General features: G+C 39.1%; 1 protein-coding gene across 1 annotated transcript; it reads left to right on the top strand.

The window, feature by feature from the left end:
- The first annotated feature begins 305 nt into the window (after window positions 1–305).
- LOC117301497 lies at window positions 306–7992 on the top strand. Its single transcript, XM_033785518.1, has 4 exons — window positions 306–461; window positions 1213–1303; window positions 5222–5380; window positions 6202–7992. Exons 2-4 carry the CDS (start codon window positions 1255–1257, stop codon window positions 6468–6470), a joined length of 477 nt encoding a protein of 158 aa, XP_033641409.1. The 5' UTR covers window positions 306–461; window positions 1213–1254; the 3' UTR covers window positions 6471–7992.
- Window positions 7993–13345: the final 5353 nt, after the last annotated feature.

Below are 13345 nucleotides of genomic sequence, written 5' to 3'. Positions count from 1 at the left end.
ATACACCAAGTGAGAAGGCTGGTATTGACCATTATCAATGGTGTTCAGTGTCTTTAATATAATATTGGACCTAATACCGGATATTGCATTTACACAGAAAAAACCCAGAAATTTCCATAAGGTTCAAATGTCTTGCGCACTAGGGCTCATTCAATTCATTGAGAAGTTAAGCAGACTAGCTGGCTGACAAGCAAAACGGCCGGGCACCAGTTACAATCATGTTAATTTATACACGGTATTTTGGTTGGTTTGTGCCCTCAACTAGGGAATAATGTACTAAGTAAATAGTATATGACGTGCTTACAAGCTTTTGGAACTCGGGCTGAGGGTATAAAAACCGATCTGTGCGGCATTTTCGCGCCACACCCTAAGAGCAGACTCCGGAAGCCTATACACCGACCAGGACAGAGACTGAAAATAAGTTTACTGGACTTTTTTCGTTTCTCAGAGAACTTTAGAAGGTAAGATCAAAGCAAAATTCCATGACATTTTTACCGCAGATATCTGCGCTTACGGTCGAAAGACTCATTGGCTAAATGGGGTGCCGTTAAACGGGGTGCCGTTAAACGGTGAATACTGTGGGCGGCAAAATTGAGCACAATTTGGACATCATTTTCTTTCTGGGCGGAGGGGGCCTTTTATGGAGTTATGTGCTGAATTTAACCGTAACATTTCTCGCAATCCTTGTTTTTTCTTCGAAGATTTGCTTTATCAAGACAAAAACAGGTTTGACATTTTGAAACCATGGTTTATTTATTTATGTTAAAGATATATGTAACTCATCTGACAAATTATCATACTGCCTTTTCGCAGATGATACAAACATAATTATATAACCACCCTCATGTAGACACTGCTGTAAATACTTTAAATACTGAACTAGTTAAGATAAATAACTGGCTTCTGGCAAATAAGTTATTAATAAGAATAAAACGGATCATGGTGAGTGATGGTACGCTAATCTAACTCTGTGTGAATTCTACAAAATGCTTTGACTCGGCTTCTCTATTTAATTTGGGGACAACAGTAGAGGGCAAGCTACCAACACTGTTCCTCTACAGTGTTGAGACCAACTTTCCCTTCTTACCTCGGTTTGGTAGCAGCCGGGGTTTGAAATGGAGGAGAGAGAAAGGGTGGGAACGGGTTCTTAATTAAAATCTTCTTAATTTTGAAACTAGCAGACAAAAACATAATTTCTGCTTCTGTTTTCAGGAATTTGGATTTTCCCCTTACCCTCTTTATACAACTACAGAGATGACGAAGTTTGTATTGCTGGTTGCGCTTGCTTTGGCCTGCAGTGAAGGTAATGGTAAACGACCAATCAACACTGTTGTCCTTTTTGTGTTTTTCTCTGTGTCTTTTCATGTGTTACTATAGTTTGTGTGCCTTCAATTATTGCAGTCTATTCTTTACATTGGACGATTATTTCTCATATAGATACGTAATGTTGTACACAAATAATTCTTGGGGTCTCCATCCTACAAGTTTTCTTTAAGGAGACCTCCAGCCTTCACTTAAAGGAACATTAAAGAATTGTTTTTTGCTAATAAAACAGTTGCTATCAGTGTACGCACTTTATGTAATCCACCATACACATACACTGCCAAACCTGTAGAAGTTTGAGATCGATCGGCCATCTGGGTCACGAGAGAATAGTGAAACACCGATTACAAATTTTGCATTGCATCGATGCCAAAACGAAATGAATAAAACGCTCACTGAGCGATAAACTCCAAACGCGAAGTTTTATTATTTATTTCTCATCAAATATGAAATATTTCAAGGGATGTTTTCAACCATCATCATCATTAGACCGTGTAAATTTTATGTAAATCTGTGATCTTCACGATTTTTGTTTCTTACCAATTCTGTAACGTTCCTTTAATTTACTACTTTTTATATAATTTTTGTCTTTCTTCATTTATTGTAAAAGCGCAACAGCCACTTCTTCATAACCAACAGTTATCTCAATGATGAATACAAATGCTTCTGCAGAAAACAAATTTCAATAGCATATTTTTTTCAATCACAAAGTTTCTTCATTCCCTATACCCGAACTCTACCTCTATACCGATCAACAGAGAAATATACTGCACATCATAATTACTGTGAAAGTCAATTTGACAGGGAACAAATACAATGGCCCTTTCGAATCCACGGCTTCGGCTTCAGGCGCCGTCCTCTCTGATGAGCACGTACACAAAGCACGATCATTGTCAAAACAACCGCGGGGCCAAGCGAGCCTGAGCCGAATCTGAAGTAGAAGCCGTGGTTTCGAAAAGGGACCTATAAATAAATATTTCTATCGCAACGTCACAGCCCGAGTTTTTGCCAACCGAGGTTGAAAAACTATGGAAGGCCATAAAAATAATGAAAAGAAAAAAAAGAAAAAAAACACTATTATGTTTATAGACGATGGGACCTCTGACGTCACTCGAAAACCATAACATGACTCGCGCGCATACCGCCGGGCAAAACCTTTGTGTTTTGGCACCCAGCTAGAAAGTGTATGCAATCTTACCACGACTACGCGTCTTTTTGCCCGGCGAAAGATGACGTATACAGTGTTTTGTCAACAGAGGGCAGTTTGAAAGTAAACATAGGTCACATCATTTAAAACGGTTAGAAAACTATCTTTCATTTCCAAATTGGTTGAAAGGGCAGTCTTTTATCAGGTTCACAACAATCATATGACTTTAGTGTACCCGCCCCTTCTATCGCAACGTCACAGCCCGAGTTTTTGCCAACCGAGGTTGAAAAACTATGGAAGGCCATAAAAATAATGAAAAGAAAAAAAAGAAAAAAAACACTATTATGTTACTAGACGATGGGACCTCTGACGTCACTCGAAAACCATAACATGACTCGCGCGCATACCGCCGGGCAAAACCTTTGTGTTTTGGCACCCAGCTAGAAAGTGTATGCAATCTTACCACGACTACGCGTCTTTTTGCCCGGCGAAAGATGACGTATACAGTGTTTTGTCAACAGAGGGCAGTTTGAAAGTAAACATAGGTCACATCATTTAAAACGGTTAGAAAACTATCTTTCATTTCCAAATTGGTTGAAAGGGCAGTCTTTTATCAGGTTCACAACAATCATATGACTTTAGTGTACCCGCCCCTTCAGTCGGCTTACAGGAAAAACTAGCACAGAAACCACACTCATTAAGTTGAACATACGAATTCACAGCATGTTAATGAAATAATTACTGTCAGAAGTCAAAGGTGTCACAACCTCAGGTCAACAGGTGAAGTCTTCTTAGAGTATCCAAAGGGCAAAATGCTTATCACTTTAGGAAATCGAGCTTTTTATTCATCAGCACCAAATCTATGGAACAACTTGCCAGCAAACATCCGTAAACTGCATTCCAAAAGTCTTTTTAAATCGCAACTCAAAACCTTTTCTTTTTAAGAAAGCCTTCAGTTTTGTATCTTTTAGTTTTGAATTTTATGGCCTATACTGTTGCTTTCTTGTATCAAAGTTGCATTGTTTTACAGCCTTTATTGTTTTAGGGTGTTAATGCACTTTTTTGCTTGTAAAGTTGTATATCTACTTTGCTTATATTTTTACAGGTGTACTTTCCTTTAAGCTGTTCACTTAATGTTGTCACTTTATTCTGCAATTTTTACTGTCATGCGCCCTCGAACAGGCTGGTCCTGGAGATGAGAGAGAGAGCGCAATATAAGAGCAATAAATTATTATCGTCTATAGACGTTATATAAACAAAATACAATTTTTTTAATAAAAAACTGCAAACATAGTGTTGACATTTTAGGAGACAAAACAAACATTCACGGTAGTTTTTTTTTTAAACTAAAAGTTCGCAGAAAATGTGTATTATTTGGTTAAAACATCTGTTAACGCGATGAAGTGTTTTACTAACATTCGGCCGTCCATGCAAACACGCCCGGGTTGTTATCAACAAAAGTAATGTCATTTAAATGAACACGTTGCCTTGGATCAGTCGAGTTGGTCTTTGAAAAGCGTTTGAAACCGTTTGTTATAAAATGAATATGATTAGAAATATATTTTAAAAGTAGAATATACTGATCCACACAAGTATCACTCGAAATTGCGTGGTTTTCCTTTTACCTCGTCGACTAACACGGTCGGCCATTTATTTTTGACTCGCATAAATGGCCGACCGTGTTAGTTCGCAAAGTAAAAGGAAAACCACGCAATTTCGAGGCAAATGTGCGTGGATCATTGTATTCTACTTTTAAAACATCTTTCTAACCATATGCATTTTTTAACAACCGGTTACAAACGCTTTTCAAAGACCAACTCGACCGATCCAAGGCAACGTGTTCCTTTAAACCCTTTTCGAAACCACTGCTTCGGCTCCAGATTCCAGATTTGGCTCAGGCTCGCTTTGGCCCCGCGGTTGTTTTTACATATTGCGCTTGCTTTGCGTAGCCCTACGTGCTCAGGGCTTCAGACTAGAGGACGGAGCCTGAAGCCAAATCCAAAGCCGAAACCGTGGTTTCGAAAAGGGCCACAGACTTTAAAATAACAAACAAACTTTTTATTATTCACGCATCTGTTTTTTTTTAACGAACGTAGACGCCACACACGCCCCCCAAAACAACCGTCGACAACAACAGCCAAAAACTTTCGGTCTTTTGGTTTTTGGGATTGTAAAGGTGTACCTGACGGCTATTTTAGTTTTCTTTGAGCTGTTTATGTAGCAGAGACACCAATATCATTGGCACTCATTTAAATTATATTATGTTATTCATGACTTATTAATTATATATTGTATTTTGTATATATATTTTAACAACAATTTTGTAATGCTCACGTTTTATGTTCGTACTTTTTTGGGAGGGGGTTGATTGTTTAGTTTGCTTATTATGCATAATTATATCTTCCTTTATTTCATTTTGTTTCTGTTTATTGATTATTTATTTTGTTATTTGTTTACTTTTTTTGAGGGGTTGTTTGTTTAGTTTGCTTATTTTTAATTATGCACATATCTTCCTTTATTTCATTTTGTTTTTGTTTATTGATTAATAATTTTGTTATAAATATTATTATTATTATTATTATTATCATTATTATTATTATTGGGGGGGGGGTATTTCCTTAAAAAAAAATATGTTTGTAAATTTTGGCTGAACAATGTCCTACGCTGAACACAAGTATTGATTTAAAAATAATAAAGACAGGTGGCCACTCTACATACCAATGTCCGCTTTTTGTTTTCTTTCGACCGTAGCGGGCGCACTGAAGTGTTTCCTTTGCAACAGCGTATTTTCACCGAACCCGGACTGTGAGAAAAGCCCGCCAGACTCGAAGTATGTGGCGACCTGTCCAGCCCCTCCAGCCAATCAGGTAGCCCATTGCACAAAACTGGATGGCGTAATTACTACTATCCGTGAGTTGATTGGTTGGTTGTTGAAGAAATGTGCATATTAATTTTAGAATGGTATTTGATCGGATTCCGCTGTGGCAGGCCGGAGATTCCGTGTGTGACCCCCCCCCCCCCGCCCAACCTTTTCGCAGATACCATTGCGCAAGCGCAGACTGTTGAATGATCTGCATTGTGGGATAGATATGGATCAAATTTGGATACCAGCTAGATCACAATGCACCTCATTCCAAGCTTTACGCGCGCGCCCCAGTATTTGCGAAAAGGTCTATGTACAAGCTACTTCTGATAGCGCCCTCTTTTGAATCCCCCTCCAGCCCATGTTAATTCCCCATAATTTATGGGACAGAATTTCCTTCCAGCGGACGGACGGAATTCCCTGGGACTTTGTTTTGGTTAAACATTTTGCTGTGACTTGTGTCCTGTACCCTGCAGTGACAGTTGCAGTTCTAATTCACACATCATGGTGAAATGGACCAGACTATATTCCTTCCAACCTCGGTTTGGTTACATTATAGAAGAAAGGCAAGATACAGGTATGATTTATCTCCACGGGTCTACAGTCGATGTGTTTCGTGAGGCAGTGAGGCAGAAGGCCCGGTCACACAGGCCCCGATAACGAGAACGATAACGAGAACGATAACGAGAACGATAAAAATGCACGCCCTCGATTGGTTGAATGAGCGTGGGCGTATTCTGCGTGGAGCATTTCAACCAATCGAGGGTGTGCATTTTCATCATTCTCGTTATCGTTCTCGTTATCGGGGCCTGTGTGACCGGGCCTAGAGAGTTATTTTACACCATTCTGTCTTTATTCCGTTTTGCAGTTGATATGGACGACTTTGAGCGCACGTGTGCAAACTTCGCTACCAATGAACTTCCAGGAAACAAATGCTACACAGACCAAGATGCCGAGAACTGGATCTTGAAAACAGTGGACCCTTCCGTCAGGCCGCTCCTTAACGGCTCTTTCTCATTCAAAGGCAGCGTGTGCTTCTGCGACACTGACGAATGCAACAGTGTAGCCTCCGTACAGCCGTTCTTGGGGCTGCTTGTAGTGGCTTTGGGGCTGTGCGTGATGGGAGTGTGGCGCTAGAGGGCTGAGTTGCCAAAATTCAACGCGCGCCGTTTAAAAAAATGGTAGCAGAGGTGGGATTGCTGTTTTTTACAGCTTGTGGATTGGTGTCACAGTAGCATAGAGTAACTTTATCCTACTTTACTCTGTTTTAGCTTAAATTTTTGTAAGGTTGGTGGTTCTTATATAGTTTATTCGCCTCTCGTATCATCATTTTATTTACCGCATATGAGAACATCGCTATTATTGTCAGTTAGACAGAAAAAAACAATTGGATAGGATAAGTGGGGAATAGCTTTACTTTCAGCTACTTTAGACCAAGCCCGAATTAATGGCAACATTGTCGCAGCTGCAAACACAAAGGCTAGACCAGACGTAGCCAATCACTTCGAACACGTTCAATGGTAAATTCATGAGCTCAGTCTGAGAAATTAGTTTAGTGTAAATCGCAGTCAACGTAAATGGGGTTTCAATTAGATGTCTAGGGTTTCAAGATGAATGGGTCATCAAGATGAATTTAGGGCGGGGAGATCATATGAGAGGCATCAAATGTGAATTAAGGGTTGTATTCAAAGGTCTCGTCGCCATGATCAAACAGACCTGTGGCTGTACCTAGGAGTATGAATTATCATCCAGTTTACTGTCTGTGCACGCACTCTAGCCCCGTATCATGATCGCTCGTGTGCCGGGGTTAAAGTTCACATTTCTATGTACAGCCGCCGGGCATGTTTCGTTCATGACGACACAGCCTCTTGAATTGGCGATATTTTTGTTATGATGGCGTGAGCCTACGCATTACTATTGCCGATACTTATTACTATATACTTTTTAGGTACAATTTGGTTCTATCGTGTATTTATATCAACCCTCGTAAAAGAAGGCGGGAAATTCTTCTAAAAATACAGTCAGTGCCAAGCAAGTGAGTATATATGACATGTTTGTGGGGGCGGGGGGGCGCTACTCGAGTGACGTCATGGTGACAACATTAAGTCAATTAAACAGGAAGAAAGCATGGTCGTGTGTGCTGTTTTTAGTTCAAGATAATTATTGGTGATTTTGGCAATTTTTTTCGTGATTTTCTTGCTCTTTTCAGATGAGAGAAACATTCTCTCAAACAAACCTTTTGTTTTTCCTGAATTTTTTTGTTGGCAAAAGCATTGGTTAAGGCCTTATTAAAAAAAAAAAAAAAAAAAAATTGAATATGGAATTATTTGTCTCTGATTGACACAAACTTAATACTTTTTAAAGAAATGACTGATTTTGTATCATTTTAAAAACATTGCTATGATGGCGAGAGCTTAAGCAATGTTTTAGTTTTTAAAATATAATAAAAAATGGTTATCCGACTAAAGATAAACTGTAATGTTTCTTTTTAATTGCACAGAAATGTGTAACAAAAGAGTAAACCACAAAATATTCCATGGAGCAATTTAAACCACATACTATCCCCCACAAGCTTGCCACCAAACCAGAGGTGGATGAAGACATTTGTTTTCCTATGGGTCAGAGGCGTCAATCCGTCTTGAAAGGTGGGGGGGGGGGGACACATAACATTTACGGCGTGGGGTCTGGGGCCCGCTTTAGGGCCCCAGGATTTTGTTTAGCCCGTACGTAGATGCTCTCTGGTGCAATCTAGTGAATCTGAGGGGTGATGTCCCCCCCCCCCCACAGATGTTGGAATTTAATGCCTGTTTCAAGTTATGATGCACCTATTTTTATCATGGTTATTAAAAAGCAGCTCAATTGTAGCTTCATTATATCCATATTGTTTCTGCATTCTAATGCTCAGACGGCGTTTCATCCCTATCATCACCAGACCTAAGACACAAGTTTTATGGGGGCAAATCTGTCAGAATGGAACAGAACATCTGTACAATGTGAGCAGCAGTAGAACCTTTTGGGTTGACAGCATTTTCAAGTGCGGATCTATGAACCAAGTTTTAGGGGGAAAATCTGTCGAAGAGTGACCTCACGAATGCGAAACCTTTACGGCATGGGTCCGGGCCCGCTTAAGGGCCCGGGAAAATTTGGAGTTCTAGATGCTCTGTGGTACACGTCCCTTCCACTCCTTCAAGGGGGAGGTGCAAATCTGTCAACGATGAAGCATGTGTTTGAGAAGCCTTTACCGCTCGGGGTGCGGGCCCGATTAAGGGCCCGGGAAAATTTTGCATTTTAGATGCTCTGTGATGCAATCTAGGGCCAATTTTGAGGGGGGATATTGTGTCATCCTTTGCCCACAGGATTAATGCCCACATAGGGACACAGGGTTTCGTCTTACACAGTGCAACTTGGGCTTCATGATAAAGGTACTTAAAAAGGTGGGGGACATTTGATATTGTGTCCCCCACCTTCCAAAAGGTGGGGGGGGGGGCCATGTCCCCCTGTCCCCCCCCCCTGATTGACGCCCATGCTAGGGGTAGAAGATGGGGGGGGGGGGTAGCTGCCAACTTTTACATCTGGTAATCAGGGATATTTTTACAACAATCAGGGAGATATTAATTTTGGTTTTTACCCATATACACTGATGTGTGTTAGCACTGTATATTCAGTACTTACCCGAGTCCTGTGAAAAATATCACAGGCATATTACCCGGGTGGGATTCGAACCCACGACCTTTGCAATTCTAGAGCAGTGTCGTACCAACTATATAGACCACCGAGATTGCCTGGTGGCTAGAGGCAGTTCGAATCCTATGTTTAGCAGCGGGTACTGCAAACGATAAGATGTTTTAAAAATTTGCATCGGGACAAAATAACATCTGTGTATATGGGTAAAAACCAGGATTAATATTCTTTGTCCCCAATGCAAATTTAACATCTCTTAAATCAGCGAGATATTTATAATTAGATTCAACATATAACGGGGGAAAGGGTTTCCATAATCGGGGAGATTTTCAAACTTGTTCATCAAAACATCAACAAGTTTCCACCAAGCAAAGTTTAAAATCCTACTTGTAAATTTATTAATTAAGGCTGACGCCACACATTTAATATGTCATGTATGCATTCACTGTACACACTTTATTTCAATACAAAATATTACATAGCCTTGATATCATCTTAGCTCTGTACAATATTTACACTATACAACGTACAATATTAAACACAGAGTTTGATAAAATACCTTAATATATAACAGTTAAAATCCAGGCACAAACTATTCAAATTGCTTCTACATGTACACTACCAGTGGACAAACACATAAATAATTCAGTCATTTTGAAACTCAGCAAACCGTTATAAACTTCGTCCTCTCTGGGCCTTATTATAGATCTGCTGAAGCACAAGTAGCAAAGCGACACAATTTTGCTTACCAGAATACGGTAACCAGCCAAACTGCTATGTCACATGTACAATTTGTGACTGGTATACCGATTATTTCTGCTAAGCAGGAAGTTCTTTAGCAGTTTTGTCTGCTTAAGCACCTCTATGAAATTAAGCCATGGTTAGGAAATTCCATCATAATAAAGAGGGGTGTGGTTGTGACCGAGGGGGGGATCTTTCCCAAGAAAATGAAATGTTCTGAAACCTTCAAAGAAATTGCAGGTTTGGGGATATTTAATTCAAAGGAACAACCTTCAGCTTCACCACAGCTCTTATGAATCCTAAAAAAAATGGTTTATGCCAATGTTGAAAGCGGAAACATTGTGAAAAATATAGAAAGGTTTGCGGAAACACCATAGTAATGACTATCTCTAATGAGTTGGGGTGGTTCTGAAAAGAACCAATGGTTTCAACTTTTTTCAGAACCACCCCAACTCATTAGAGATAGTCATTACATGGTGTTATTGCAAACCTTTCTATATCGTATTTCCTTCCACCATGCAAAGTTTCAAAAATGTTTTCACTTACTCAGGAATATGCTCCTACCTCAAAGGGAAGGTATACATTGGGTAATCACTCTTAAAAAAAATGCCAATAAAAGCCTCTGGTTTGAATCCTACAGCAGCGTTTGATATAAAGTATTTTGAGAATGATTTCACTTTGAAGTAACATGGTTATGTAAAAAGATGACAGTTTTGATGCCCACTAATTTTAATCTAAGAAGCGTTTTTCCAGTTCCAAATATCAGAGATTTCCCTTTGCCCTTAGTGTGACTATGGCGTGACACAAAGAAAAAAAAGGTAATTTTAAACTACTATTTTAAACAGAATTTTCAGACAAATACCACACTTGACACTCTTTGAGTTGTTGATACGTTTCAACAATGCTTTTACCAACAGCTTGGGTGTAATGAAAAGCTTGATAGTACAACAAATAAAGATAGTAAGCAGAAATATGTTTTTCATTTTTGTTTTACCCATTTACACCAATGTTTGTTAGCACTGTATACTCAGTACTTTCCCGAGTTCTGTGAACACACAATCACAGGCATTTTACTCAGCTGGGGTTCAACCCTCAACCTTTGCAATTCTAAAGGACTGTCATACCAACTACACCACCGAGTTTGGAGTTTGGCCGGTAGCTAACATGGCTAAAGGCATTTTGAATTCTTTATTTAATAGATAATTTAATACACGTAGATAAAAGAATTACAAAGGTCATGGGTTCGAATCACACCCGAGTAATATTTGTATTAATAGAGCTCGGGAAAGTGCCAAATATACAGTGCGAACACATATCTGTGTATTTATGGGTAAAACAAAAGTTAATATTCTTTATCCCCGATGCCAATGGGAGACTTTCTGGGACGATAGAGGGCAGCAGACTTACCGGGTAAATCCATTGTTCTCAGAATTGTGCGCATGTTCAGAACTACGTAAACAATGGAAATTTACCCGGTATGTCTGCTGCCGCCTAGCGTTGGAAAGTCTCCCATTCAGCATCTAACAGAAATATGTTACCAGCCAAAATGCCATGTCATTATAACATTATGCCTGGTGCCCTGTTTCTGGGTGAAACCATCGAATGATTGCAAAACTAACGGGATAATTAAAATGGCATCTGACTCAAACAAAGCAAAGTCACCAAGGGAAATTAAAAAAATGGCAAGTTTGGTTTGTAAAAAATTGGTGGGCTAGTATAAAAAAAAAAGGTTGTCTTCTTATAATGGTAACAAAGATTTCTTGAACTTGACTTGAGTTCAGCCATGGGGTCTTGACTTTAAAACATGGCACTGAATTTTTCAATTTGGACAAGTTGCCAGTTCATCTTTTCAAAACTACAACTCTGACTTTGAAAGCCGATATTAGCCAAAGTCTTGTTTTCGTTGAACGCTTCAACACGACCAAGCGAGGGACATACGCGTCTCGTGTTCTCCGCTCGTCAAACACAGGCAAAGCCTGTAAATTAGTCTAGACATCAAAAGAAGACAAAAATAGCAAGAAACTCTCTCACGAGGGTAAAACGACAACACAAATGAATTTAAAAAACGTAATACTTAAAACATGCCATTCATTCACTTCCGACAAGTATAAATAATTTCAAAATATTTACAATTTTCTCTATGATGAACTGTATACATGAACAGCGTCGTCCCTTACTCTTGTACAGTAAAAATAATACTGTCAATAAAACATTTCCTTTAAAAAGAAAAACCTCCTCCAGAAACATGGGCGACTAGTTTCACAGTCGAGCCTATTGATTGCTTAGTCAAGTCACGACTATCATTTTTTACTTCCGCGATTTATCGTGCCGCCTCAACCACTTCAAAAACAGTCGCGACTACCTGTTTGGTGAACCAACTGTGTCGCTCGAAACTATTCACAAATCTCGACAAACAAAATTTTACTTACAAAACACATTCAGACATCAATGACACAATCCTTTAATCCTTTCAGCTTGAGTGTTACTATATTGTGCCTGCGGCAAACGTTGCCAAAATGCATCTTGAGAACAATTTTTATTTTGTTTGTCGCAAGTAGTGTCATAGTCGCCTACCTCCAATCGTTGGGTCTTACTTCACCTCGCACAACAAAATCAACATCATTTTATTAAACCTTATATCAATTGACTTCATTGATAGGATTTGGCTGTTAAATTAGCGATCAAATTTCATGATTTGTAATTCTATGATGATCTTTAGTTTCAATAAGCGTATTTATTCGGAATTGTCGTCGATATTGATTTTAAAATTTCAGGTTTATTTATTTGAACTCGTTAAGCCATTCTCGATAAAACTTTTTTCTTGGAATAATGGGAGATGTGGACACTATAAGTCTGTTCTGTATCCATGATAAAAGTCTAAACCTCCAGTAACTTTCAGAGCGCCACAATTGGTTAAAAAATTTACAGAATAGCTAAATCATCATGATGAAAGCTAGAGGTTTTTAACAAACTTTGCACCATTCCCCTTGACTGAAATCTTAAAAGCAAAGGGCGATTAAAAAATAAAACAAATGAAAAAAAACCTGGGCTTAATTTTCATGGCCCAGCTGACCGTAAGCAAAAATGCTTACACATGCTGACCGTAAGCAAAATGCTTATTGGCGTAGCCCCTGTGCCAATAATTGAAATGTCCCTCCTTGAATATATAAAATTTAAGTAGGAGCATGCATGCATGAGGGTTTGCATGTTTATAGCCCAATGGTGGCGGTTTGTACAGTAAAGACCAGACAAGACAAAATATCGTGCTTAAGGAAGTCTGCTCTTATGTCAAGCGTATTTCATAAATTAGCTGGAGATATTTTGCTTGTGCACTTGCGTACTCCAGTATTCTCCGCTTACACAGCAAGCACAGAAATTTGGCGCTAGTGCAGAAAGCAGAGAATGTGCAGAAATAGATGGTAAGCAGATCCATGAAGTTGGGCCAAGAAATCAAACGAGATCCCGACAAAGCAAATGGACTTTAAAATTTCAAGACAGAAATAAAGTACCATCACTGTAAAAAAATACTCTGATCCTTTGCAGATTCTGACTCTGAAAAGTGCAACACTCAGCTAATTTGATGATTATTT

The sequence above is a fragment of the Asterias rubens genome, chromosome 17 (genome assembly GCF_902459465.1).
Source record: "Asterias rubens chromosome 17, eAstRub1.3, whole genome shotgun sequence".
NCBI classification, from domain to species: domain Eukaryota; kingdom Metazoa; phylum Echinodermata; class Asteroidea; order Forcipulatida; family Asteriidae; genus Asterias; species Asterias rubens.
The sequence above is the reverse complement of the archived record's forward strand: the minus strand, read 5'-3'. Positions and strand labels throughout refer to the sequence as shown.

What these genes read in the sequence shown, in the direction of transcription:
- LOC117301497 (XM_033785518.1), top strand. Translation starts at nt 1,255, where the DNA reads ATGACGAAGTTTGTATTGCTGGTTGCGCTTGCTTTGGCCTGCAGTGAA. An exon ending in TGCTTTGGCCTGCAGTGAAG is followed by an intron (nt 1,304 to 5,221) that starts GTAATGGTAAAC and finishes TTTCGACCGTAG; the next exon opens with CGGGCGCACTGAAGTGTTTC. An exon ending in TGGCGTAATTACTACTATCC is followed by an intron (nt 5,381 to 6,201) that starts GTGAGTTGATTG and finishes TCCGTTTTGCAG; the next exon opens with TTGATATGGACGACTTTGAG.